At 52.0% G+C, this 25723-nt stretch overlaps 10 protein-coding genes across 10 annotated transcripts; 2 read left to right on the top strand and 8 right to left on the bottom strand.

Moving 5' to 3' along the window:
* Nucleotides 1–282: 282 nt before the first annotated feature.
* Nucleotides 283–1587, bottom strand: AA0111_g10941 (Vacuolar protease A; the record flags this gene model as incomplete). The annotated part of the gene is made up of 3 exons (XM_028644750.1): nucleotides 283–1223; nucleotides 1271–1442; nucleotides 1495–1587. 3 exons carry the CDS (start codon nucleotides 1585–1587, stop codon nucleotides 283–285), a joined length of 1206 nt encoding a protein of 401 aa, XP_028501476.1.
* A 575-nt stretch (nucleotides 1588–2162) lies between these two features.
* On the bottom strand, nucleotides 2163–3184 carry AA0111_g10942 (hypothetical protein; the record flags this gene model as incomplete). Its single annotated transcript, XM_028644751.1, has 4 exons — nucleotides 2163–2340; nucleotides 2391–2737; nucleotides 2800–3036; nucleotides 3086–3184. The coding sequence occupies 4 exons, from the start codon at nucleotides 3182–3184 to the stop codon at nucleotides 2163–2165; spliced, it is 861 nt and encodes a 286-aa protein (XP_028501515.1).
* Nucleotides 3185–3585: 401 nt separating this feature from the next.
* On the top strand, nucleotides 3586–4787 carry AA0111_g10943 (hypothetical protein; the record flags this gene model as incomplete). The annotated part of the gene is made up of 2 exons (XM_028644752.1): nucleotides 3586–4152; nucleotides 4245–4787. 2 exons carry the CDS (start codon nucleotides 3586–3588, stop codon nucleotides 4785–4787), a joined length of 1110 nt encoding a protein of 369 aa, XP_028501514.1.
* Nucleotides 4788–5576: 789 nt separating this feature from the next.
* AA0111_g10944 (Pre-mRNA-splicing factor ATP-dependent RNA helicase-like protein) lies at nucleotides 5577–8282 on the bottom strand (the record flags this gene model as incomplete). Its single annotated transcript, XM_028644753.1, has 1 exon — nucleotides 5577–8282. One exon carries the CDS (start codon nucleotides 8280–8282, stop codon nucleotides 5577–5579), a length of 2706 nt encoding a protein of 901 aa, XP_028501513.1.
* Nucleotides 8283–8941: 659 nt separating this feature from the next.
* Nucleotides 8942–11380, bottom strand: AA0111_g10945 (DNA repair protein; the record flags this gene model as incomplete). The annotated part of the gene is made up of 1 exon (XM_028644754.1): nucleotides 8942–11380. The coding sequence occupies one exon, from the start codon at nucleotides 11378–11380 to the stop codon at nucleotides 8942–8944; it is 2439 nt and encodes an 812-aa protein (XP_028501474.1).
* Nucleotides 11381–11777: 397 nt separating this feature from the next.
* On the top strand, nucleotides 11778–12516 carry AA0111_g10946 (hypothetical protein; the record flags this gene model as incomplete). Its single annotated transcript, XM_028644755.1, has 2 exons — nucleotides 11778–11906; nucleotides 12112–12516. 2 exons carry the CDS (start codon nucleotides 11778–11780, stop codon nucleotides 12514–12516), a joined length of 534 nt encoding a protein of 177 aa, XP_028501512.1.
* A 454-nt stretch (nucleotides 12517–12970) lies between these two features.
* Nucleotides 12971–15342, bottom strand: AA0111_g10947 (hypothetical protein; the record flags this gene model as incomplete). The annotated part of the gene is made up of 3 exons (XM_028644756.1): nucleotides 12971–14129; nucleotides 14186–15006; nucleotides 15055–15342. The coding sequence occupies 3 exons, from the start codon at nucleotides 15340–15342 to the stop codon at nucleotides 12971–12973; spliced, it is 2268 nt and encodes a 755-aa protein (XP_028501511.1).
* Nucleotides 15343–16235: 893 nt separating this feature from the next.
* On the bottom strand, nucleotides 16236–18190 carry AA0111_g10948 (hypothetical protein; the record flags this gene model as incomplete). Its single annotated transcript, XM_028644757.1, has 3 exons — nucleotides 16236–16420; nucleotides 16506–17925; nucleotides 18128–18190. The coding sequence occupies 3 exons, from the start codon at nucleotides 18188–18190 to the stop codon at nucleotides 16236–16238; spliced, it is 1668 nt and encodes a 555-aa protein (XP_028501448.1).
* Nucleotides 18191–20033: 1843 nt separating this feature from the next.
* On the bottom strand, nucleotides 20034–22591 carry AA0111_g10949 (RNA polymerase II subunit A C-terminal domain phosphatase; the record flags this gene model as incomplete). Its single annotated transcript, XM_028644758.1, has 3 exons — nucleotides 20034–20868; nucleotides 20918–22285; nucleotides 22341–22591. 3 exons carry the CDS (start codon nucleotides 22589–22591, stop codon nucleotides 20034–20036), a joined length of 2454 nt encoding a protein of 817 aa, XP_028501447.1.
* Nucleotides 22592–23580: 989 nt separating this feature from the next.
* AA0111_g10950 (hypothetical protein) lies at nucleotides 23581–25059 on the bottom strand (the record flags this gene model as incomplete). Its single annotated transcript, XM_028644760.1, has 1 exon — nucleotides 23581–25059. The coding sequence occupies one exon, from the start codon at nucleotides 25057–25059 to the stop codon at nucleotides 23581–23583; it is 1479 nt and encodes a 492-aa protein (XP_028501478.1).
* Nucleotides 25060–25723: the final 664 nt, after the last annotated feature.

Raw genomic sequence — 25723 nt, forward strand, 5'->3', positions numbered from 1 at the left:
GTGCACGTGTAAACGCCTGGGGACCGACCGTAGCCGTCCGTCTAGCGCAGACTATAATAGCTTACGCGTTGACAGCTGGGGGCGCGACAATGAGCCAGCTCCGTTGACATGTATTCGTCACATCACGATACACGACAATTTTACTTTATTCTTCACATTTGCTGTTGTGCTACTGTAGAACCGATACCCAAGTCATTATACCCAACTACAATTTGATCCAAACGCCGTCATAACCATGACGTTCCTGAAGCTGTATCGTATCCATACTCTACAACTGCTGTCTTACTTGGACTTGGCAAGTCCGACAGCAGAGTTACCGAGGTCGTATACCGAGTACCACTTCCTGAGGAAAGCATCACCGAGGATAGCAAGAGGTCCTACTGGCTCGGGGAAGTCCATACCCATGAGGGCAGAGATGCAAGATCCCTGAACCTCGAGGATGTAGTCGAAAGCGCTGATGGTGAAGTTGTGGCCGGTAAGAGTGAAGGTGAGGTCGGGCAGACTGTCACGCTTGTCGCACTCAACCGAGTACTGGCCGTTGAAGCCCTTCTTGGCACCGATCTCCTTGTTCAAGAGCTCGGCGATGGTGGAAGGAAGGGCAATCAGAGATGTACCGGTGTCAAGAATAACACCAGTGCTGTCCATCTCAGCCGTCTCCTTGCCGAAGGTGATGGCATCGAGATCAACCTCCCAGTAGGCCTTGCGCCTGAGGGGAAGCTTGACCATCTTGCCAGTGTAGTGGCTCTCGTCGATGCCACCAAAGGTAGCCTCGGACTCCTGGCCCTCGTTGGTGTCGCCAAGGTAGAAGGCGAAAACAGGCTCGTCCAAGAGACCCTGATCAAGCATGTTGTAGAAGGGAGGGACTATGCCCTTGACACTGATAGTGTCGTAGCCAAGACCCATGATGCCGTCGAACCTACCAAAGGCGAAGGCAAGACCGGGCTCGGATGTCGCCTCAGCGAAGTCCTGGTGCTTGACCTTGAGGTCGCCAATCTGGAAGACATCCTGAGAGACAAAGCCGCTGAGCGAGCCGGATCCGTAGCGGATCTCGAAGTCGGTGCCGTTCTTCTTGTATGTCGACGACGCTGAAGAGTCGTACTTGGTGTGAAGGTAGCAGGCAATCGAGTTGCAGCTCTGCGAGGGGACCCAGAGGTTGGAGCTTCCAGTGTCGAGAACGACCTTGAAGGTCTGGGGAGGAGTACCGAGCGAGATCTCGGAGAAGTCTGCGTCTGTTAGTCGCCACTCGAGACTGGTAGCTTTTGACACGTACACTGCGCGTTCAAGAAGTTGCTGACGGGCACGGGGTGGGTTCCGTCGGCAATGTAGGGTGCCTTCAACGCCGCCTCCATGTGAGACTGAGACTGCGACTTGAGGTCGGTCATGTGCTGCTGAGAGTACTTCTGCTTGAGGCCAGCCATTTGGGTCTCGATGTTGGCAAATTCCTACTTGTCGTTAGACTGCGACCTCGCGCATTTGGTTGCGATGATGGCTTACCAGCTGCTCAGACAGAGAGACCTTCTTGAGCGGCGTCTTGTAGACGGCCGCAGAGGCCGAGGTGGCTGCTGCGAGAAGCACCGCCGTCTTCATGATGGCGGACGGTTAATGGACTCGGATGGGTATAGAAAGGGGGAAAGGTTGGATGGATGGATGATGGATGGGGGAGTGGGAGAGATGGAGAAAGTGAATGTCAGGTGTGTTGGGGATGGAGCTCAAGCTGCAGCTATCTATGGGGCTGGGGAAGGCGCGGCGGGCGAATGACGAATGTGATCAGTGCTGCCTGGCCGCCGTGCGACTAGCGTGACACGTTCCCTGTTCGAGGTCCGTTGGCGCAGGTACCGGATCCGCCGTCACTGTGGGAACCGAGGTCGACCAGCAAGGCAAGACACGACAATATGGTACTGCACCAGCTGACCGAGTCGATTGGGCAATAGACTGACAGTTGACAATTCACGCATTTTGCTTTGTCCACACATCGTGGCAACATGCAAATCTTGCAACCATCGCGCGAAACCTTCCCGTGATCACGCGCGTCAAGCTTCAATGACCTCAGCACTCCGATCATCTGGGGACCTGAGCAACAACCTGCTAGCTCAAACATTGATGCTATACAGTCTTCCAGTTGGTGAGTTCCGAACAGCTAGATAAGATTATGCGGTGTACTATCATACACCCGCGTCAGGCTCGTCCGTGTACTGCGGCGCTTGCGCCAGGTTCGCCTCCTGCTCCCTCCTCGCCCTCTCCAAGTCCGCCGCCCACAACGCCGAGCTGGCTGGCGCCGTCATGAGAAAGAACATGCTGAGCGGCGGCACGTATTGTAGAACCAAATACACAGTGCCATACCTGTTTATGTTAGCCTTGTTCTGATCAACCCATCGAGGCATTTGACCTACCAAGTATACTGCCATCTCCTCTTCCTAATCGCAGCATTCCTCTGCTTCTTGTCGTATCCCAAAAGCTGAAAGTACCGCCAGTGCTGGAACGGGCCTGCGCGATATCCCGTCAACAAAAGAAATATCGGCACTCCGACATAGGGTATAAAGTTCACAGGCAGTAGGATCACAAACTCAGCGATCTGGCGGAACGAAAAGGGCGCATAGACAGATGAGCGTATGGGCTTGCCGAGGCGGCGTACGGGGTCGTTGAGGGAATCTTCGCTGACGGGGCGGTATTTGCGAACGAGGTCTTCGTAGCCTTTGTAGATGAGGACGGCGTCGAAGACGTCGACTTGGGACTCGTCCTAAGGGTAAGAACGTTAGCGCCTGTAAGATATGCGTGTTAGATATGAGAGGGTGTACGAACCACCAAGAAGGACTCGAAGAGTAATGCGACGACCGCGGCCCCTTCTCCCAAGACGAGGAATACGGCGTTGACCCAGGCACTACCTGCTGTGTGGAACAGCTTGAGGAAGAGAACCTGTGGCAGCAATGTCCACACAAAGAGGTTGGTAAGCACAAAGATGCTGAGAAGGACTGCGGGGAGTAATCGCGCCTTGAGCAGAGGGTATAGAAACGGATGCGCGAGGAAGAAGACGATGCCCTGTTGCCTATTAGCATATGCGCAAGCACAGCAGAATTCCTTTGAATACCTTGACGAGGTACGTGGACGCTATAACATTATCCACTGTTGGTCGCACTACAACTCTTGGTATGTTTCCCAGCGCTGCATGCACTCCTTGCTGTGACATTGTCGTGGTTTGTCGTCGCAGGTGCTGGAGTATGCTGTGAAACACATGCGCAAAGGCAGCTGCGTAAAGAGCCTCGGGGATGACGTACGTGGGCCGGACCCTGAACAGCTACTTGGTCCCACACCCCCACGATTAGCCCTAACCAAGTTGACCAATTTGAGCGTTTCCCGTCGGAAGAGACGCGCATGTTATTCATGATGGCTTGCAGTAATGTACAGAACCTACACCATGTAGACGCCCAACCAGCAATCAGGCTGGGCACGCCCTGCGAACGATTCATGGACTATACATGAAAGCGCTGCTCTAGAAAGGTTGGATGGAAGTAATCTTCCAGCCAATATCATTTCAAATGTATGCTTGAACACTAAACCCATCAACTCATATTCCTTTCCTCTGCCACCATGTTCCACAACCCATCGGCAGCCTCTTGGGAGTACCCTGGACCCTCTGCAAACCCAGCAGTTGAGCCCTTCCACCGCACCCTCCCAGATTACTCCGTCACTCCTCTCATCCCCCTACCAGACCTAGCCAAACAACTCGGCCTGCGTCATGTCCTCGTAAAAGACGAATCCAACCGTCTCGGTCTTCCAGCCTTCAAGATCCTGGGCGCATCGTGGGCCATCCACAAGGCTATCGCATCAAAATGCCACCTCCCACTGTCTGCTACCCTGGATGAACTTGGCACTGCAGCAAGAGAAGCGGGTATCGAACTAGTTGCGTGTACAGAAGGGAACTGGGGCAGAGCTGTTTCGCGAATGGCAAAGTATCTGGAGATTAAAGCCGTCGTCTTCGTTCCTGGTTTCATGGACGAAGCGACGCAAGAGAAGATCAGGAGCGAAGGCGCAGAAGTGAGAGTGGTAGACGGAGACTACGACGACTCCATTGCAAAAGCTAGAGAAGAAGCGGACGGCAAGGGAGCCATGTTAGTCATGGATGTATCTTGGGAAGGATACGAAGAGATACCCCAGGTGTGTGATTACCCAACTAGCTACGCAACCCACATCACCATCTACCAAAATCTACACGGTTTCGACTAGAACGGCAGACTAACGGGAAGCAGTGGGTAGTAGAAGGCTACACAACCATGCTCACCGAAACAGACGCCCAGCTCAAAGCCATGCACATCCCCCCTGTAACCCACGCCATAGCCGCCTGCGGAGTAGGTTCCTGGGCGCAAGCCGTGACCATGCACTACAAGGCCCCCTCCAACTCCCCATCCGCCTCCGTCATCACAGTCGAGCCCTCCACAGCAGCTAGTCTTCTCGCTTCCCTCTCCGCCGGAAAAATCACACCTATTCAAACTGGCCATACGATATGCAACGGGATGAACTGTGGAACCACATCCACGACGGCATGGGAAGTGCTGAGAAAAGGGGTGGATTTGAGTGTTACGGTAGAGGATATCCATGTTCACAATGATTTGTTGGAGTTGCATGAGAGTGGGGTCAGGAATGGGCCGTGTGGAGCTGCGACGTTGACGGCGTTGAAGAAAGTTTGTGGGGATGGGGAGACGAAAAGAGTGCTGGGCTTGGGGGAGGAGAGTGTGGTGGTGTTGTTTAGTACGGAGGGGGAGAGGGAGTATGAAGTTCCAGTGTGTGCTTGAAAGTGTGTGTTTCAGGGATGGGATATAGTGTAGTATTTACATGGCGGCTAGATCAGGGAGAGTTTTATCATGAAGATTGATGAATGTATGAGATGGCAGAACACCTAGCTAGCGATATAGGCAACGGAATATGTGGAATTGTGTGAGGCATGTACTGAATCCGCTCTGTTAGTACTGTCAACAGGTAGATAATGTCTGTAGTTTCCCATTATCTTGGTGCGGTCTGGCAACTCACAACAGAGCTAAGAAATGGGAATAGACTCCGATTCATTCGCTTGAGAAACATGGTGTGCATCGTCATGACGCTTCTCAGTACTCTCTGCCCAGCCTCGCGGTATACGATGGGCGTGTGAGGCCTCGATCATACGTGCCAATGTAACAGCCTCGAGCACTTCACAACGCTGAATTTTCGAGCAGAGCTAGCACGAAATACGTGAGTATACACGCCAATTCGATACACCTTGAAATTCAGACTTTTTTTTTTGACTCCACGTTTTCCATTCTATCATACTACGCAAAGACTCGAAAACGCCTGATGAAGATAAAGCATGAGATCGGGTATCATATCGAACATTGTGACCTTTTTTTCCCTTCCAAAACGCCCAACCCTGACTCCTACAAGACGTGAGCTCTGTAAGAACTGCTACACTATCACTATACCTAACGCATACCAAGGGTAGTGAACATCACTCTGCCCCAAACCTTATACATGTCGGCCGACGACATAACCCCAGGATTCCTCAACTCCAAGAACAAGGAGAGAGAGAGAGTAAATTCCGCTACCATGACCTACTTCTGACCCATGGACATCCCACTCTTGATTGTCGTGTTGTGACCAGCGCTGGTCTTCGACCTCTCCTGCAGCGCCTTTGGCATCTTCTTGTTGTCGCCAAGCTTGGAGATTGAGCTCTCGGTGTGCATGTGAGGTGCTACCTCGACCAGCCAATCTGGCTCGATAGGTGCACAGGTCATCATCCACTCTTTCGAGGTTGCCTGCAGAGAAGCGAATATGCACCACTTCGGTCGGCTTTCGTTGAGGGGAGAGGAGGGGTGGATGTGGACTGTCAAACCGCTGTTTGCCAGGACACGGTAGGTCTGCCCATCTCTCTGCAGCCTCGCTGCATTTGTGAAGAACGCGGCGGTAAGGCACTTCCGAATGGCGATGTGATCGGTACCACATGATGACTCCGGCACCTCGACGCGGTCGGCCAGTCGCTCCAATTGGTCACGAACGTCTCGCACACGTGTAAGAACCCTTCCTTGAAGATAGTTCTCACGTGCCCACCCTGGGTCGTAACCACTTTCAACGAATTCGTTCCAGATGTTGAGATACGTTATGAAGTCACCCCCTTCTAACGATGTGAACCTTTTGCGTGCAGCGTCAGCCGCAACCTTCTTGTCTTTGGGTCGAAGGAACAGGGTCGCAGATTCTCCCGTCATACTAACGATCGAGAGGATTTCCTCTCTACAGCCGTACTTTTCGGACTCAATGATAGCCTTCGATAGCTTGATATCCAAAGGTAACTCCGCCATTCTTCGACCTAATCGAGTTAAAGCACCTGTGGAGTCCAAAGCTCCCAGGGCGTACAAGTTCTCAAGAGACTTGATCATAGACGTGCTCGAAGGGCTGTCCAGAAACTCAAACTCAAGCAAGTTAGTTATCCCGAGTTGCTTGAGGCTTAACACGACCTCATCGAGGTTTGTACGTTGGATCTCGGGTATGTTCTCAGGCTGTAACTCGTTGTAGTAGGCGGCTCGAGTATACAATCGATAGCACCAACCAGATGACGTACGACCCGCTCTTCCTTTTCTCTGGTCTGCGTTGGCACGCGAAATTGGTGTTATGACAAGTGATGACAATCCTCGAACACTGTCCCAAGTATTTTCTTTGCTGTAGCCTGTGTCGACAACATGCCTCACGCCTTCGAAGGTCACACTGGTCTCAGCGATGTTGGTAGCTAAGATAACCTTGCGTCCATTAGGAGGGGCTGGCTCGAACGCCTTTTGTTGCAAATCTTGCGGGAGGGCAGAGTAGATAGGGCATACGACGAGCTCTCTAATCCTTGATCCAAGCTTTTTCTTCGTTTCCTCTATGCTCTCCGCAGCCGCTAGGATCTCTTCCTCACCTGTCAAGAAGACTAAAATGTCCCCTTTTGGCTCTGCAGAAATATGTATCTGCATCACAGTCGTGATGCTTGCTGCAAGATAATTTGCTTCTGGCGCTTTAGAATACAAAACTTCCACGGGAAAAGTTCGACCAGGAATTGAGAAGATAGGACAGTTGTGGAAGTACTGTGAGAAGTGCGCAGCGTTGATAGTAGCACTAAGGATGAGGAGTTTGAATTCTGGTCGAGCATGGCAAACTTCCCTGCAGAGAACCAGTAGCAAGTCGGATTGTAGGGACCGTTCGTGGGCCTCGTCGATCATGATGCAAGAGTAGTTCGAGAGTAGCGGATCGGACTTCGCCTCCTGTAGCAATACACCGTCTGTGGCGAATTTGATCTTTGTCTTCGGCCCAGTCTTGTCCTCGAAACGAATGCTGTAACCCACTTCGTTCCCAAGCTTACAGCCAAACTCTTCTGCTACACGCTTGGCAACGCTCATAGCCGCAACTCGTCGTGGTTGTGTGACAGCAATCATACCGCTCGAATCAAGAGCAGAATGGACGTATTGCGGGATTTGAGTCGACTTTCCGGATCCAGTTTCACCGACGACAACGATAACCTGATGCTGATCCACGGCGGCGAGTAGTTCGTCCCGGAACTTGTAGACCGGCAAACTTCGTCGGACGTCCTCAATACTAGAAGCCCTTTTCTCTGCTTCATCTAGCTGGCGCTGCAACATCTGCTTGTCCACATCCACACGAGTCGAGGCATCCACCTGAAACTGTACTTCGTTGGATGTGTCGAAGACGTACTCATAGTCCTCCTCGTGAACACGATCCGATGCCTTGGGCTTAGGCTGACTCTTGATCTTCTTCATCTGCTCCTCTTCCCATAGTTGAACCTCGCTCTTCTCATAGACCTTGTCTTTGTGTCGTTTGGTAAGGGCCTCATGCTTATTCGAATAGTCCGCATCGGGCAGTATGTAGCCTTCTCCCGAATCATCGATAGCATTACGCGCCTCTGCCAACTCCAGAGTTTTCCTGTTGTTTCTAAACTCCTGACGTTCCCTTGCCGATAGTTTGTCCCCTAATCTCTCCTCCTCTTCTGCTTCCTCTGCAACCTGGCGGCGAAGTAGGGCGAGTTGTTGCGCTTCTCGTTCGGCAAGGTATTTCTGGCGCGACGCAAGCCTCAGCGCGCTGATGTCTTGGTCGCCGGTCTTGCGGCGTTTCGAATCCATGCTGTATGGTGTGCGCGAGGGTTCGGTAGGTATCGTGTCGAGAATATTGGGGTGTGCGAAGTTTGTGGTGTGGAGGTGGTGACGGACGGTGGAGCTGTCTACGAAATGTTGAAGCTCAGACCAAGTGGCGCTAGTGTGCTCGGAATGGTTCATTCGGGACCACCTTTTGGAACCTGAGCCAAAAAGTATTCGCACATGGAAATTCTCAGATTCACAGGTGCCGAAACCCTTGTAGGTCTCGCGCTCGATAGTGTTCGGACGGATTCTTCATATTTTTGACCTTGGTTTGCGGCAAGATGATGGTGACGGCGGAGCTGTTTTTAGTGTTGATATGGGTGCGCGTGTGACGGACTGGTAGAGGTAGGTGAGCATGTAACGGAACGGTACCAGTGGTAGTCTAATTGCTCCGAGTTTTGCGCATGGTGGGAACATGGTACGCATCGATGTGTTAGTCATCTCATATCCTGGAAGTATGACCAACATGGTGGCTCTCATTCGGCCTTGCTTTCATAACAATGGACCAAACATCTCGGTCGGATGCGAGCAGTGTCTGTTTGTTGATACACCATAGGCCGAGATGTTACATCAGCACTCATTCTGTAGGTACCTGAGAAAAGCACTGTGGTAGCGAACGATAAGACGGTCATGGTACCAAACAGCACCTTCCGTACATGATGTCAGACCCTTCCAAGCTTAACATAAAGATGCCATATTCATTATCATCAAACACTAAGCACCAACGCCTCTCGCGATGCCACGCTTCCCGAACGCTAAAAAAAACATGCAGACAAAATGCAAACAACCTCCACCACTCAGTGACTAATGTACTGAAACACAGCACTAACATCCTTCAAATCGTTCGCCGTCTCCTGCCTAAGCAACAAATCCTGAATCTTACCCAACGGCCCCGTCTCCCCATCGTTAACAAAATGATTCCACGTACTCGTATCACCATACAACATAGCCGGCGCCTTAAGGACCTGCCTTCCATCTTCCTTCCTACACCTCTTGCACTTGAAAGTATCGTGCGTATCGCTCGTAGTGTTGTCACGATACTGGAAGAGTTCGCGAAGGGAGTCGAGAGAGAAGTGGCGCTCAACATCTTCCGCAGAATCAACGACACAGTTCGATAAAGCCTGTTTATGGGATTGGCGCTGGAAGACCTTTTCTTCAATGGTTCCTGTGGTGATGAAGCGGTATACGAAACAATCTTTCTTTTGGCCGTCACGCCATACACGCGCGAGTGCTTGTTGATCAGCAGCTGGATTCCAATCTGGGTCGAAGAGGACAAGGCGATTGGCGCCGATGAGATTGAGACCACATCCACCGGCTTTCGAGGAGAGGAGGAAGACGAATTCGGGGGACTCGGGGTCGTTGAATTTGTCGACGAGCTTTTGCCGTTTAGACACATTCATTGTGCCGTCAAGGCGGAAACAGCCGTAACCGCGGGACCGACAGAGCATGGCGAAGATGTCGAGGGTTTGCGTGTAGTTGGAAATCAGCACGATCTTGTCGTTTGTCTCCGCGCGGATGCGAGCCAGCATACGATCCAGGACAGCCATCTTTCCAGAGTACCAGACCTTGACTTCACGATCTCTGCCTCTCGCATCCTTTTGCACGAAGTCGTCGGGTAGCTTGTCTTCGCAGCCGGGCAAGTCTTCGGGAAGGTTGAGAAGGTCGGGGTGGTTGCAGAGTTTCTTGAGCATGCCGATGACTTTGAGTGGCTGTGAACCCTTGCCACGGAGGAGACTCTGGACGTCGGGTGACTTGATGAAGTGGTTGTATAGATCCTTCTGGAAAGGCGCGAGGTTGCAGAATACGACGTGCTCATACTTGACTGGCAGGTATTTGGAGAGGATGTCGTTGGTTCGCCGAATGATGAACTTATTGACCAACCCAAGAAGCTCGTTGAGCCGTTCAGTGCCCTTCTTGACATCCTCGTCTGTACCGTTGGCATCGCGACCTTTCAGAATGGGAATTTCGTATTGCTTGCGGAACTCCATACGTGTGCCGAGGTAGTTGGGGTTGGCAAAGTTGAGTAGCGCGAAGTACTCTGATAGATCGTTCTGAATGGGTGTACCCGATAGGATGACTCGCCTCTGCACGTTCAAGTTGTTGAGCGCAGTAAATGTCAAACTGTCACCGTTCTTCAGTCGATGCCCTTCATCACAAAGCATCAAACCGATAGGTGTTTGTCCAAACTCGTCGGCGTAGAGGCGCAGGGTTTCGTATGATACAATGAGGACAGGTCTGACAACTGCGCGTCCGGATGCGATCGACCATTGTCGTATTTGCTGGATAAGCTCCTCTTTCGATGCCTTGCCGTCAATGGCGAAGGGGGTGACCGCGTCCTTTCCAAGCCATTTGACAAGCTCGTTCGCCCAATTCCTCACTAAACTTGACGGACAAGCGATGACGCACTTTTGTATCGTCGACTTGCCAGCATCGGGTGACTGTTTCAGCAGCGTCCACATGAGAGCGATGCACTGTAGCGTCTTTCCGAGACCCATCTCGTCTGCCATGATACATCCGTTCGCCTTGGGATCGATCATACCTGTTGTCGCGCGGTACAGGAACTTTACACCTTCGACTTGATGGGGTCGAAGAACTTTAGCAAGCCTTGGATCTATGACGACTGGCACGCGTGGCCGTTCATTGTCTACCTTCTTCTTCAAACCCAGTATCTCGGCCAAACTCTTGTGCACTAGCGGAGCTTCCATCTCCTGCTTCTCTGTTTGGCTCAATTTTGGCTCCACTTCTTCCTTCTCTACTGGCTTGTCGTCGACTGTCGGGTCGTAGAGTACAATCGCAAACTCTCCGCTAGGGTCGTGCAGTGGTCGCGCAACAAAGACGGTTCCTGTTCGCATACCAAGCAGTGGCGCTGGTCGATTCGGATTATAGGCTCCCACATCCTTGTTGACCAGAGGTACGATGAACTTGGTCCTGAATGCGGTGTCTTTGTCTTTTGGCTTGAAGACGGGAAATCGGTTTGCATCTCGAGTGGCGAGAGCTAATCGGTCTTCATTCGAATATGGCTTGTCGCTCTCTCCATCTTCACCGCCAGCACCAGAGTAATCGACCTTCCTCCTCTTCCGTGCAGGTTTTGTAGAGACACTGGATACTGTTGCTGAGCCGGGACACCGAAAGGGTTTGATGAGACGGTCGGTTGACTGCGGAGTGCCACCGTACAGACGCGCCGCGGGCTTCGCAGGGGTGGCCTCGCCGGCTGCGAGGGTTTTCGGACGATGCATGAGAAATTGGCACTTCTGGTGTGTCGTCCGAAGTTTTATTGCCTATGTTCGGTCGATATGGTGAGAGTTGGAAGGAGAGCGAGTGTAGTGTGGGAATGCTGATCAGTGCTCGCAGGTGGCGGAATTGCGACGCGTCGACTACTAGCTTCATCACGTCATCACGTGGAATGGCAGGCAGCATCATCATTCTGCCAACATCCGAAAATTCGTTTTTACTGAGAAATAGCATCTCTATTACTGCAACATACGTCTCTTGCCCTCCAGATACGTTTAACGCGTCAATTCTTTCGCTCGACTTTGCGCTGAAAACCCTGTGACCGACACCTCCGAGCCCTCTCCGCAAATTCCCCAGCATAGCGCACCCACCCCATCACCAAACCAAACCCCCACTCACAACATGGCGCGAAAAGCAATAGCAAAAGACCAAATCGTCAAACTGATTGTAGGCGCAGGGCAAGCGTCGCCCTCGCCGCCTGTCGGTCCAGCGCTAGGAAGCAAAGGTGTAAAGAGCATGGATTTCTGCAAAGTACGTTCATCATCTCCAACTGTCGCATGCCCTATGCAGCATCCCTACACCTTCAATCTCTGTCCCATTATTAGTACAACGTTCTTATGATATGAACTACTAAATCTTCATGACGCCCCATCCTTGCCTACATGCCGTTTCCAATAGCTCACCCTCCATACCCACCACATCTACACAACATGCATGTCCTAACAACCCACCCCAGGAATTCAACGCCCGCACCGCCCACTACACAGTCGGCACCCCGATCCCCGCACGTATAACAGTCCGCCCAGACCGCTCCTTCCACTTCCAATTGCGCACACCACCCACCGCAACCCTGCTCCTCTCCGCTGCCGGCGTCGCGCCCCAAAAGAACAAGATTCGGGGTGCTGGTAACGTGCCCGGACCCATGAACAACCACGATGGGCAGAAGGGCAAGACATCGACGAGTAGTCCCACTGTGGGGAACGCGGTCAAGGGCACCGTGGGCACAGTGTCTTTGAAGCATGTCTATGAGATTGCGAAGATCAAGCATAGCGAGACTAGGTTGAGTGGGCTGAGTTTGGAGGGCGTGGCGAGGAGCGTTGTGGGCCAGGCGGGGAGTATAGGAGTTGTTGTTGTGCCGTAGAATGGGAGTGTAGGGTGCGGATTAATGAATCCGAGGATGTGCTGTGCTGTGGAGAATACCTGCTATCATGAGAAGAAACATTATGAAAAAGGGCAAGAAGTGCAAGAACATACAGGATATCATGAAGGATTGCATGCAATGGGCGTTATACGACGTGGCTTGGGGATGCCGTGCGATTGGAGTATGTGCACACGTCTTGTGGAGGAAGAGCTTGTACAACTACTGTATCCCTGTTGAAGACTCATGACGCATGATCAGTTCTGACATTATGTCAACTCGGACGATGTGACCTGCAATTATCTTGTGCAATTGATCGACTGCAGTACTAAACGCATAAGCTCCCATGCCTAACCCCAATCACGATAACCCACCAACGACCCTCCCAACAAGTATCTTACATAGATTCGGTGCTCTGCGCCGCGACTCCTTCCAACTCTGCTCATACGCCCGTCTGTTACGAAAACCCATAAACGCCCCCTTGTTCCTGAAACCTCAACTGATGGTCCCTCAAGTCCGCCCATAGTCTCAACTCACTCTCTTCGTCCAATGCACCTCCACCATTCGGCTCACTCCCCTCCGGACTCACCCTCTCCAATTTACTCAATATATCGAGGAACTTGTAAAGGTAGTCTTGGTGCTGTAGTGCAACACTGCCACGCCGCTCTTTGGGGACTTCCAAGAGGGTACTGGCAATACTGCGTATCTTCTGAGTCTGCGCAGGGAAGAACCGTAAGCTTGCGATCGGACTGATTGTATTTTTACGAAAGAAGTCGTGGGTTGACATGGAGAGAACAAACTCATTGTCGTCTGAAGGTTGATACAGGAAATCTGAATTCTGCAAGTAAACGTATAGACTTACAAACGAGTCGCCGTTTGGCTCCATGTTGACCATGTCGATGCTGCCCAGTACTACCAGAAGGTCTTTGACCACTTGTTCGCGTTCTTCTGACATTGCTTTTTGGAGGACTTCCGCGTCGGGGGTGGTTCCGGATACAAACCTGTCGATTCCTGCCGCGAGAGCGTTGGTGCTGGGTTGTGCAGGAGCCTGGCCCACCGATCTCTGGTACTTGTCTAGTTGGAGAAAGTACTTTTCCACGAGGTGTGAGCGAGTAGACAGATGGCTGGCGTATATATTTGCTTTCTGAATTTCGTAGCGTCGCATGTCGTGGCTATCTGTCTTTTGGTAACTGTCCAAGGTAGGATCTCGCATTCCGGAATACTCTGGCATGGGTGGGTAGTAGGGTTTTTGTTGTTCGAGACCGCTGTCTTTGCTGGATTTTGGTTGCACTTTGAGGACTTCAGGGAGGCTCTCTAGAATCTGCCGGCAGCGCTGCAAACTCTGTGCGAAAATCTGTTGTTGTCGGTCCCAGTCGAATATCTCGTCTATGCCGAATGCCATCTCCGCCGTTGCTAGTGATGAGTAGGAGAGGTAGATGCGCACGTTGACGTTGAAACCAGTGATCATGGAGACGACTCCTTCGCGCTGTGGTTGAATCTCGTTTGGGAAGATGTGCACGTCGTCTACTTCGCGGGGCAGTGGTGGGAGAGGCTCGGTAGGTGTCGCGGGCGGAATCATCAACTCTCCGAACGAAGCGCCTAGTTGTTGTATGGTTCTGGTCAAAGTCAGCATTGTCGACCCTGAAGAAGAAGAAGTATTATGAGAACCTACCGCACGCCCACAAACACTGTCCAGAACACACGTCGGCCAATCTCCTCGGTGATATAGTCTACTTTGAACTCTCTCGAGCCATCGTAGTTGGGTCCATTCGAGCCCCACGCATGCGGCATACCACCAAGATAGGTATAACCCTGAGCCTCGTGTTTATGGAGACCCAATGACCGTATGATAGTTAGGCACTCGGCCAAGTAAAGTCGTAGTTGCCGCCACTGGAATACGTAGGCTCCAGTCAAGCCCAGGAAGTAGCTGGTACACGCGTCGTATACATTCAAAGACGGCCGATCAAGATAGCCCGGCCCGCGCGCCCGCGCACACACATCTCTACACTTGTCGACCAAGGAGAGATGATTTGGGTATTCGCGTCGCGTCTGTGTATTGAGGTGTAGGCGTGGTTTTCGAGGGAAGGAAGCGACCAGGACCGCGATCATGGACGCCAGCAGCGCCAGGAACGAGGGATTCGACAAGTCCTCCCTCTGGCCCCACGCTTCGCGAAACGACGGCTCGTGAGGAAAGGGACATAGTGGGTGTATGTATGTAAAGAAATCGTCGATGAGGGCGTTGAGTGTGGGGAGGGCGCATATCTCTTCGGCAGAGAGCTGGGTCGGATGCGACGACTGCAGCTGGGCCAGCGCATGGGCGGCATTGGTGGGAGACTGCGGATTCGACGAGCCAGAGTCTACATCGCCAATCCTTCGCTTCTTGATCGCTTCGGCATGTCTGTTAGGCGGACCGCGTCGTCGGCTCGGGCGCTCAAAAGTACACGGGATTTCTAGAGCTAGGCAAGCTCTACACGGCGGCCCCGATTCATCGCACTACCGAGGTCAGTGTTGCCGACTACAGTGCTAGAACAAAGCAGTTACCTTGACCTTGCGAATGCTGCATGAATCGCAGGCTTTGCGCAGGCGGTTCGGCTTTGATTGTTGGGGCAGCGGAGGGTTCAAGACATGATTCGCTTGGAGAGCCTGTTGCGCCTGGAGCACCTCGTTGATATTCTCGAGCTTCGGGTAGGCGGCTTCTTGCGGGTAAGCGATGCGCGGTGGTGCCTGGCCGTCCAGAACCTGCCCGTTGGGATACAAGGGCGTGTAATTATGCGGGTCCTGGCCGTCTGGTGGTACAGCATACTGCGACGCATGCGGAGAAGAAGTCATGGCGTAGCCGCAGTTCTACCGCGACGAGGGAAGGACGTTGGCTGATGTCCCGTTAGCTTCCGGATAAAGAAACGTCTGCAAGGTAGGGTCCAGATGTATTTCATCCGACGAGGCGCATTCCTGCCTGACAGCCAGTGACAGATCTCAGAGTTTCTCGAGTCTAGAGGGCTTACTTGCATATAAGTTTCGCGGACCGATCACACGCGGCAATTACCGATGCGATCAGATACAGGGCCGGGGGAGATGATCTGAGCCTGGGTAGACGCGTATACGGGTTTCGGTAGCAAGAGACGGATAACAATCGGCATGTTAACAATCCAGAGTCGAGTTGACGTTGCTAGACATTGTGTGCTCAGTGACATGAAAATTTGGCAGTTGTTTCAAGCTACAGATGATGTTAGGCAGGAGCGATCCGCCATGGCATCCGCAAGGACGAAAACATTTTCGCCCGTCACTCCGCTCAACGTAGTACTTATTCCTACTTGGATGGAGACGCGGTGCTAGACATTGTCGCGTCCCGATTTATATGTCCATCAATGACGCATCTCGTATGATCTTCTAGCGACGTCGATCTTGTCCAAAGGAGTATACTCCGAGCGGGAACCCGTGTTCCTGGTCTGCTTGAGTCGCGTGGGTCTGACAGGCCATGTCGTGGACGTATTCTTCATACCAATTTGGTCGCAAAACTTCATGTCGCAAAGAATGTATTGTAGATGCCAACGCCCGCTGAACCCTTCAAATTGGTATAAATGCTGGCCGTGACCTGTTCAGCCCATTCCAGCCCTCGGTCAATATCACTACGATGTACCCCTGTAGGTTGAGAACCGAAGCGCAAGCTGCCAACCAATACCTGCTGATACCTCTTCCATGCCCTACCACTCCAACCGTACCTGTCAGAGATCACTATCATCACTCCCTGGCTCGCTTCTACTCGGTGGCCTCGAACTCCTACTTAGCGAGAAATCCAAGATATCAGACTTGGATCCTGCATCGATGAATTTGCGCAAACACCATCCGATTTGTACCGCCGTTGAAGTCTCATTGCCTAGGGGATCGATTTGGCGGCCTTTGACAAAGACTGAATGATTGAGATAGGTTAGCAAGAGTCATGTTATGAGGTTGGGGGAAAGGGGAGCGAGGAGAGAAAACAGGTGAATACGTACTGATCTGGTTCTCACTATCCTCCCGATCATAAACCTTGTCACTTGACCCAAACGCAATAATGCCCAACTTACTACTCCTGCTCTTCTCCTTCGCATTACTTGCGCTCCTCTCAAATCCCTGCTGTGCCAACCCAGCAAGCAAATGTTCGTAAATCTTGCGTGGCAGCTTAGTCGATGAAGGACTGTTGGTAGGCCAGGTAGTGATGTTCAAAGTTGCTAATTGTGGTAGATCACCCAGACAGTTCTCAAAGTTGACAAAACTATCGTTTTTACTGCGGATGACGCTGACGCTGGGGAAGGCGACGGAGATTTGTTCGAGGAGGGTGCATTCTTTGCAAATGGAAGAAAACGAGGCGTAGTCGTAGATGAGTTCTTCGTCGCACATATCTGGGCCGGTGCTCGCGTGGACGTTGAGGCTCTTCAGTGTCTTGCTGTGGCGCACGATACCTGCGGCGGCCGGTAGAGCTTTGACGTACGTGAGGTCGAGAGTAAGGGTCTTGATGCCTGAGACGAGGCAAAGGAAACCGTCAATAGCGCCTAGACCATCATTCTCGGCGTTATCGTCGTGTTTGAACTCGAGGGTTTCTAGCTTATCAGGGAGCTTTGTGCTCTTGCTGAGTTCGGCGAAGAGGGCGTCAGCACCGGAGCAGCCGAATATGCGGATGCTCTTGATGGACTGGAAGTCGATTAACTTGCAGTATGTCTCTGCTGCGTAGCGCAAATGTAACTTCTGCAGCGTGATCTCGTTAAGTGCGATTGGCGTGCACTTCGCGAACGGCTGCATGTGGCTGAACATGGTCGAGGTTATGAGTCCAGGCTCATTGACGGTATCGTTTAGTTCGCGCGTCGTGACAGTCGGATCCATCTCATCGAAGCTCGCATGCAGCGTAATCTTCTCCAGTTTGCGACCAGCCACGTTCTTCAGCAAGAAGTGACAAAAGTCTAGCACCTCCCGTGAATCTGGGTACAATCCAAGCTTGCGTACTTCCTTGAAGCACCCCTCAATGTTCGGCAGCTTCTGGAGTTCGGGAAGAACATTGCGGTCGAGCGAAATGCTCTCCAGCCATCGCATGCGCTTCTGTTTCCTGTACAGTAACACCAGGTTGTCACCCGAAAACGGAGACCACGGATGCCACGAGAACTTCTCTAGCTGGTTCTCCGGAAGCAGTTCCAAGATCATGCGGATAGCAAAGTTGGCTTGTTGCTGCTGATTGCATTTATCCAGAACGTCCGCGAGGTAGAGGTCTAGTTTCCGGACATGTTGTAGGCCAATGTTCTTAGGGCTGAGGAAGGCCGCAAGGCGGGTATCGTGGGATGAACCGACATCGAGGGTCACTTCGTAGTAGAGTTGACGAACGGCGATCTCGTGGAGTTGCTTGCAGGTGAGGCAGACGTTCTTGAGGTCGGTTGGGCGGTTGATCTGGAGAATGTAGTGTCAGCCGTGCTTTTCTTATAGCTACGAACCTCGCCCCAGAGATGAATTCAGGACATATTCGAGTCATCCGAATGCGCCAAAACACCCATTCGAGAGGTATGCCAGAAGGTCCTCATGCTCATCTACCCCACGGCGCGACCCCTCCCCCAGCCTCGCGAACCAACCGCCCATCAACCCAAACACTTACATGCTGGACGATCAACGTCTTGATATCGACCGAAAGGTCCATGAAAGCCAGTCGCGGTGCCATGCTGTAAACTCCCCTCCGAATCTGGCTCTCTCGTGATATCGCAAAGAGTACTCCGTAGTATGTTCGTGTTGTTGCCTTTATCGATACGTGCGACGGTCCACGTAATCACATTGGCCGTGTTCGCAACTCTTCCGGATTATTATTCTTCCTTTCTGCTGCCTAATCGCCAGCAAAACACACAGCTGCAGTAGTTCCCAAGATGACCGGCAGGCTGACCGGTAGGAGTGGAGTAACGAAGCGTGAACAGCTGGCGGGCAACAAAAAGAAAGTAAGCAAGCCGTTCAGCCTCACTTGTGTCCCGCCAAAGGGGACCCACACATCGTATTAACTCCGCGCAAGCAAGGGTCCACGCGGGACGAAAAAGGGCGCTAATGCAGCCGATAAACTGGGGTAAGCGCCGCCTGAGCTCCAGTGGCGAACCCTACAAGACTATGAAGACGCTCATTATGGATAGTTTTTAAGGCGAACTAAAGTACCCCCTATAGGATACACTGTTGCTACGTTTGAGCTCCTGTAAGTGGAACATTGAGTGAATACCTTCTGGGTTAGTTTTCGGGTTCAACCCATAAGAAACGAGCTCCATCGTATATCTGAACTCAGAAGATTTCGTTATTCCTGCCTTTCATAACATTTATATGAACACCCTACTTCCTCACCCACTAGCGCCGCAAATTACTCTGTACTCCAGCAATAGCCCACCCTAGTCGCTTTGTCACATCTCCCATAGTTATCTCACCTCCCACTGCACCACACCCAAGACCATCGCCCTTATCATCCAGCTCCATAGCCCGTCCCAGCCGCTCCCCCCACCATTCCATACCCCATTCCACCAGCAGTCCTCCCCGTCTTAGCCATCTCTCTCCCTGCCGCTGCCGCATCGTATTTCCCGTTTTCATCGAGGAAATCAGGCGGCCTGGCTGTGGTCCTGGTATTCTCATTCTCGCTATGAGCTTCTAGGGCAGAAGGGTTTTTGGGGGTAAGTGATGACATGGAGAGGCAGGAACCCATTTTCAGAATCGACCAGGCGAGTAGAGAGAGTGGTAGTGTGGTGGTGATGCACCTGGCGTTCAATTGAAGTTGTCGTGGTTGGTGTAATTGGTTTACGAAGTAAATGGTCAAAGTTGGAATCAGTTGTTGCAACGATTATGAGGACTTCATCTCTTTTAGAGGAGGGACATGCTTTCTTACTATTAGTACTCGGAAACAAAGGCAAAGATAGAAGCTTATGTAGCATAGTACGCTTGTAGTCCTGAAGTGGTGGTGATGTTTAAGCGATTTACCCGGTAAATCAACCCCGTGGCTGAGCAAGGCGAACATCAGGTCACGAGCACATGGGCAGTGCACACTTGCTATGTGTCGATCTCACCATTTTTGAGCAACGAACACAGTGACGTCCATCGAGTTGTTAATAACAATGGCTCATCGTTTCCGTATGCTTTCTTGATCCTCTGCACTACCAACTGAGGTCCTGCTCAGCCACCGATGTCGCCACCAACACCACCATCTTGCCTGAAGAAAAGGTCGGGTAGTATGTGAGAGTTGCGTCCATTTGGCTACCTGTCGCCAGCACAGCCAGGCAACAACGCTCAATCATACTGCTAATCCTGAATGCTCAAACAGCCTCATACACTGCATCACACAAACAATAATGAAAAAGGGTATCAAGCCTTCCATTTCATAGGAGCTTCGCTCCCTTGTGATAATCTGATCTTGACCCAAACCATGTCCCACGCCTTCAAAAGGCAGAATATTCCCAAGAATGCCAGTCATGTTGTAAAAAACGCCAGACAGCCAAACACCTCGCTATGCATGCCTCATACAAAGTCCTTCGGTAACAGAAGTCCTACTCCTCGTCGCTGTCCCCAAAACCAGCCAAGAGCTCCGCTTCAAGACCATCATCATAGTCGTCTTGGAGATCTGGCGCCGTACCATCCATGCCTTCGACCCCATTTATCTTCTCCTCCGCATCATTTGCCTCATCTCCCACATCCTCCTCCGGCCCCGTCGTCTCCGGACTAGGTAACCCGGATGACTTGCTCTCTGCAAGAACGACGTTGGTCAGACTAGTCACCCTCTCCATCGTCCTCTTCTTCCGCCGTTGCAGCCGCGACGTCGTGCTGTTGACACTGCTATCGCTCCTATCGCTCTCCCCATCGTTTTCGGCTTCACTTCCTTCCGTCGAGTTGGTGCTAGTGCGTTTCCGCTTCTTCTTTCCGCCATTCTGTCTCGACTCGGTTCCTGTAGAGGCGGTGCTGTTTTCTGACCGGACGCTATCAGTATCTGACTCGCTGGCCTCTGAATCTGTCGCGTTCATGAAATCAGCCAATTCATCGTCTAGTTGCGCCCAGTCGTCATTTGACATTTCGACAATTGGTGAGTGTGGTACATCGTCTGGTGCTTCATCACCCGTACCATCAATACTCTCGTCCTCGAGGTCAGCGACGGGTGACCCCGCTGCTTCTGTCTCGATGATATAAGGCGTCTCGTCTACATGCTCCCATCGGGTACAGCACTGGAACATCCATTCCGGATTGACAATCTTTATGTGGGGATACCGGGCTGCGCGCTTTACTTTTGTGGTCTTGCGGTCAGGATTGGCGATGACGTGTGTGGTGCGGCGGGTTACATTCAACGTTACTTCAGCACCGAAGGAGGAGATCCAGAGGGCGGAATCGGATCTGAGACGGGTCAGCTCTGCTCAAGGGTATTTTGAAGTGGGGAACTTACGTGAGGACGTCTACACCAAGCGGTATGATGCCAGAGAAGACGACCACGGCACCGTCGAGCACCTCGTTCTTGATCCGAGGCATTATCTCGGCAACGTCGGGGATGAAGTCTTCCATAGAGCGTTTCTTGGGGCTCTTTTCGCCTTTCAATGCGGCGACGCGACCATCTGCAGGCGCCTTTCCTCTGGCTTTCCTGTACTCGTCGTAGAATGTGCGGTGAACAAGGTTGAGGTTCTGTTCAATGACATCAAGTCCTCTATCGTCATTGTTGAGGATACTATGTCGTGCCTTGGGATGCTCGATCTGCCGGGAGTCCTCGATGACCGACTCAGTATCGTCCGCCTCTTCATCCTCTTTATCTTGCATGAGCTGTTGCTGTAACAGAGGCCGCTCGGTTTGTTGCGCAATGATGAGCTTTTCTTGCTCCTTGGCCTGCTCCTCCAGGTCTTCGGTTGCGGCCAAGGATATAAGTTGCTGTCCTAACTCATTCAGATCGCCATTCGCAGCGTCGATTGGGGTTGTTTCCAGCGGTTTGCCTGCCACAGACGCAATGTTCGCAGGCGCAGCTTCAGCTGTAGCCTTTTTGGGCGTCGGGGGTGATTTGTCTTTTGCGAATGTAACCAGCTCTTGCTGCTTAGGCAAAAAGCTCGCGTTGATGTCGCCAGCACCGGGGAAGAAGTTGAATACGGGTACGCGGACGAGGTGGGGGCTGTATTGCCAGACGTCTGCTCTGTCGTCAATGATGACACACATTGCTGTGTTCTGGTAGAAGAGCCGCGTCAGACTCTTCAGCTTGTCGGTGTAGTTTTCGTCGCGACTGAGGATGCGGTCGCCAAAGTATTTGCGCTCGGGATCGATGATCTTTGCGACAGCTTGCGCATAGGCTCGGGTGGCCATGGTATAGACGTGCATCTCATAGAGCTTTGAGACGCGATCGAAGAAGTCCTTGAGACCTGGGCGCATCTTGACATAGTACCAGTTTGCGGCCACATTGGAAACATTGTCGTCGGCCAATTGGAATCCCTCCACGTCTTTGACGGCGTCGTGGTTTGGGTTCTCGGGGTCGTTCTTCCACTCGGCAATGGTGCGCTCGCACGTAGTGTGGATGACGGTCTGGTCCAAGTCAACAATCAAGGTCAGCTTTCGCGCGCTCAAGAGTCGCTTCTTCGCGTCTTCCTCCGCAGCTACCGCCTCTTTGTGGCTGACGAGGAGCGCAGTGTTGTCGTGCGCCATGTTCACCGTCGCGCGTCCCGTGCCGAGCTCCTTGGTGAGATAGTCAACTTGCGTCATGTCTTTGCCACAGTCGACGCAGAGGCCACCGAATTGTGTTTCGTGAGTGCAGGGCTCTTCAATTTCAAGAAGTGGTGTTCTGGAGGGGTGTCAGCATGTCGCGCCTGCAGCAGGCGCGCGCTGGATGGGCTTACCCATGTCTCTCAATGATAGTGCCCGGCTTGATGAACCATCGCGTGATCTTTCCCTCGGTGCTCGCAGCAAACGTCTGCCTGAACTTCTTCATGACCGTCTTCTCGCCTCCCCACTTGTCGCCCTCGGTGACGCGACTGTCATAGCTGTAGTTGAACAGCTTCCCAGACCGCTGGACATCTTCATCGCGCTTCTTGAGGAGATCGACGACGGTGACGGGATAGTTCAAATCTCGGGGTGAAAGGACCTTCATTCCGAGTGGAGGCAGCCCATGCGACTGGCGACGTGGTGGTGTTGATGGTGGGCGCGTTGTGCTTGGAGTTGGCGCATTCGGGACTTGCGCGGCGATGCAAGGGAACGAGCTCGAGCTAGGCGCCTGCAATGACGTGGGCAATCTTTGGCAGTACGCGCTGGATTGGGGTTGGAGGTGATATTGCTGTCGTGGGTGGTTGTGTCGCGCGACTGGGGTTGACGTAGGCGTCGCGGCTCGTTTACCATATTTTGGAGCGAGGGGCGGCTACCTTTATACCTTTCAGCCACCAAAACTAGCGTGCACCGCCAGTACCTCAAACATTGCAGCAACAAAGAGCCCCATGAAGGATACCGCGTCTGTCACGAAGACCTGTTACGAATGCATCAGACCTTGCCTAATATTGGCATCGTTATAATGCTTTTTTACAATAACTTTACGTGGTAGTTGAGTAGTAGCCTAGACGCGTCGAGCCCCTCGGCGAGTACTGCCAAGACATGACTGTTGCGAACATCAGGCTGCGATAGAGCACAACCTCCATGTCGCATACAACCGATCTTGATTGCTCTGTGGTCTCATCACTGTGAGGGAGCTCGCTTCTTCTGTTACGTACCGAACTAGAACATACCTTCAAGGCATACGTAATGTATCACGTTAGAAATCCAACGGGACGTTGACAGTGTATAGCTTTAGAGTGAGAAAGAGTGCTCAGGGTACGGGTTACAGGAAACAGGCTCCTTCGTAATGTACTCCTGCTGCTCATACTGGTGCATGCTCTCGAGCTTCAAGTGACTACATAGTCCTAGCACTGCCGAGGCCCGTCACATGATACTACCAAGACTGGCTAGTGCCATGGTATGTGGGCCTCATCCAATCTTAGCTTAGTGTGGGAGACTCAAATCTACTGCATGTGTACACTCGCTCGAGGAGCACAACTTCCATAATGAACACCAGCGACAACACATCCTATCACTTTTGGTAGTCCTCCCGACTCAATTCTCCTCAGGCCATTCTTTGACCCAATCGACCAATTGCTTCAGTACTCGGTCCTGCACCTCTTTCACCCCAGCATTCACTTTCCCATTCTTAGTGCTTAAATCAGTCACATGACCACCACCAGGAACGACCTCGACAGGAACCTGCTCAGTGCTCTGCAGCGGACCTCCAGGCCTCCCTTTCGCTGAAACGCTGATTTCTCGCCATGGGTCGTACTCGCCATTTACATAGATGAGTCGGCTTGTATTGGTGATGTTCCAACCTCCCAAGTACGCATTAACTTGCTCTGCGGTTCTCCCTGCTGAGATGCCGTATGTTTCGCCATTCGGTCCAGGAGGGAAGTATAGTCCGCATTGGCGGACCCAGTAGTCCGTTGTTATAAGGCGGGAAATGAGCGACGGACGTCCTGTGGGAGCGCCAACTTTCCAGTTTCCAAAAGGTTCGTTGCAGGTCATCCAGACCCATTGACGGCTCATGGCATTGCCCAGTGTCGTATCAGTGAAGAGCGGGGAGCTCGCGTTGTAGGTGTTGAAGCAACCAGTATTGTCCGTAGTGTTGAAATCAGGGTACTCATATGAGGCGCAGTGATTCGGGAGTCTGGTCTCTTTCCACCATTTCGCGTATCCTTCGAGCGCTTTGTCGAGACCAACACCAGCTTCGGATGGAAGGTTGGTGGGGGTGGCGTTTACGGCGTTTTCAATGTAGTCGCAAAAAGTGAAGAAGCCTGTGTTGTAGGAAAACTGATTACCCAGCCAGAGATAAGGCCCATGCGCCAGAGCAGCCATGAAGTCGTCATTATGAGCGACATCTTGCATGCTAAACCTAGCCTTGAGTGCGTATTGCTCGTCCCGAGAGCCAGTGGTCAGGATGCTATCCATGTGGTCGATAACAAGAGAGATGTCTTTACTACAGTTCTTCGGCATGCCCTCTTGTGTAGGGAGGAAGTAGGCCGAATAGTCGTCAACAGCTTGAACTGATGCACTTGAGGCGTAGTAGGCCCATATAGTGCCTGGGTCGAGGTTTGCAATCCATGCTAACAGTGCACCAAAGTAGCTGCCGCCTATACCTATCCATGGAACATCTTTAGCGTTGCTGCTAGCGTTCTCATGGGTAGCAAAAGGCAGTTGAACTTCACGTGCGAAATACGTTACATCCTTCATGCTGTTCTCAAAAGTAAGGTACTTCATATTTTCGGTGCTGAGATTGGAAAAAGGTGTGCTAGTACCCCAGTACCGGTGTTCGAGAAGAATGGTAGCTGCTCCAATCTGCTCAGCCAGGACTCCCGGAGAGCCACTTTTGGTTAAAAAGCTGTAGTACATAGAGACATTAACTTCTCCAGGCGAGAAAAAGATCACTGGCGAGCCAGGGCCCCTCCAGTACGTCGTGTCGTAGTAGTAAAATTGATCAAAAGTCCCGAGACTAGGGTTGTTGTGATCTATCAATTGTTTGAAAGTGCTGTTCTTGTGGTAATGCATTTTCGGTGGCGGCTCGCTGTCTGTCATGGATTGGGCACAGCCCCAGCCTTGACAAAACGTTAACAACTGTATTCCAGGCTGTGTCAATAGAGAAGAATGCTCACCTCCATAAGGACCGCAGTCATACCAGTCCTCGCCGTGGTATTTGTCGACATAGCCGATGTTGTCATGTTGTTTCCGAGCTCGAGTAAAGACAGAAAAGGCTGCTAGTATCAACAGGCTCTTCATGATACCTCCAGGGCTAGGTAATCAAGATACGGGGAGCAAGCACGATGTCGTCAAGAGAAGAATGCTGTGCAAATCTTCTTACATAAGTTCTAGCTTAAAAACCGCTTATCGAAAGCCCCATGATGACTGCACATATCCGTATCTCCATGGTGTACATCTCACCGCGTTGCGGAGTAATCAACCATGTACTCCGGATGTTGTCAGCCCCTGTACCCCATCGTCGCCCTCTACCACTTCCGCCCAACGCCGTTCGGCCCGTCTCCAAGACGATCTTTCCAAGGTTGTTTGTCATGCGGATCCGATAATTGTTTTCAACATCCCGCTCAACTCTGCTTACCAGGCAAGGAATAAAGAAAACGGCCCGTTGCTCTAACGTGGGCTTCCTATTCAGTATTAATGATCCTGAGAAGGGGGTCGATGTGAAGCGTTAGAGCCA

The sequence above is a fragment of the Alternaria arborescens genome (assembly GCF_004154835.1).
Source record: "Alternaria arborescens strain FERA 675 chromosome Unknown contig_41, whole genome shotgun sequence".
NCBI classification, from domain to species: domain Eukaryota; kingdom Fungi; phylum Ascomycota; class Dothideomycetes; order Pleosporales; family Pleosporaceae; genus Alternaria; species Alternaria arborescens.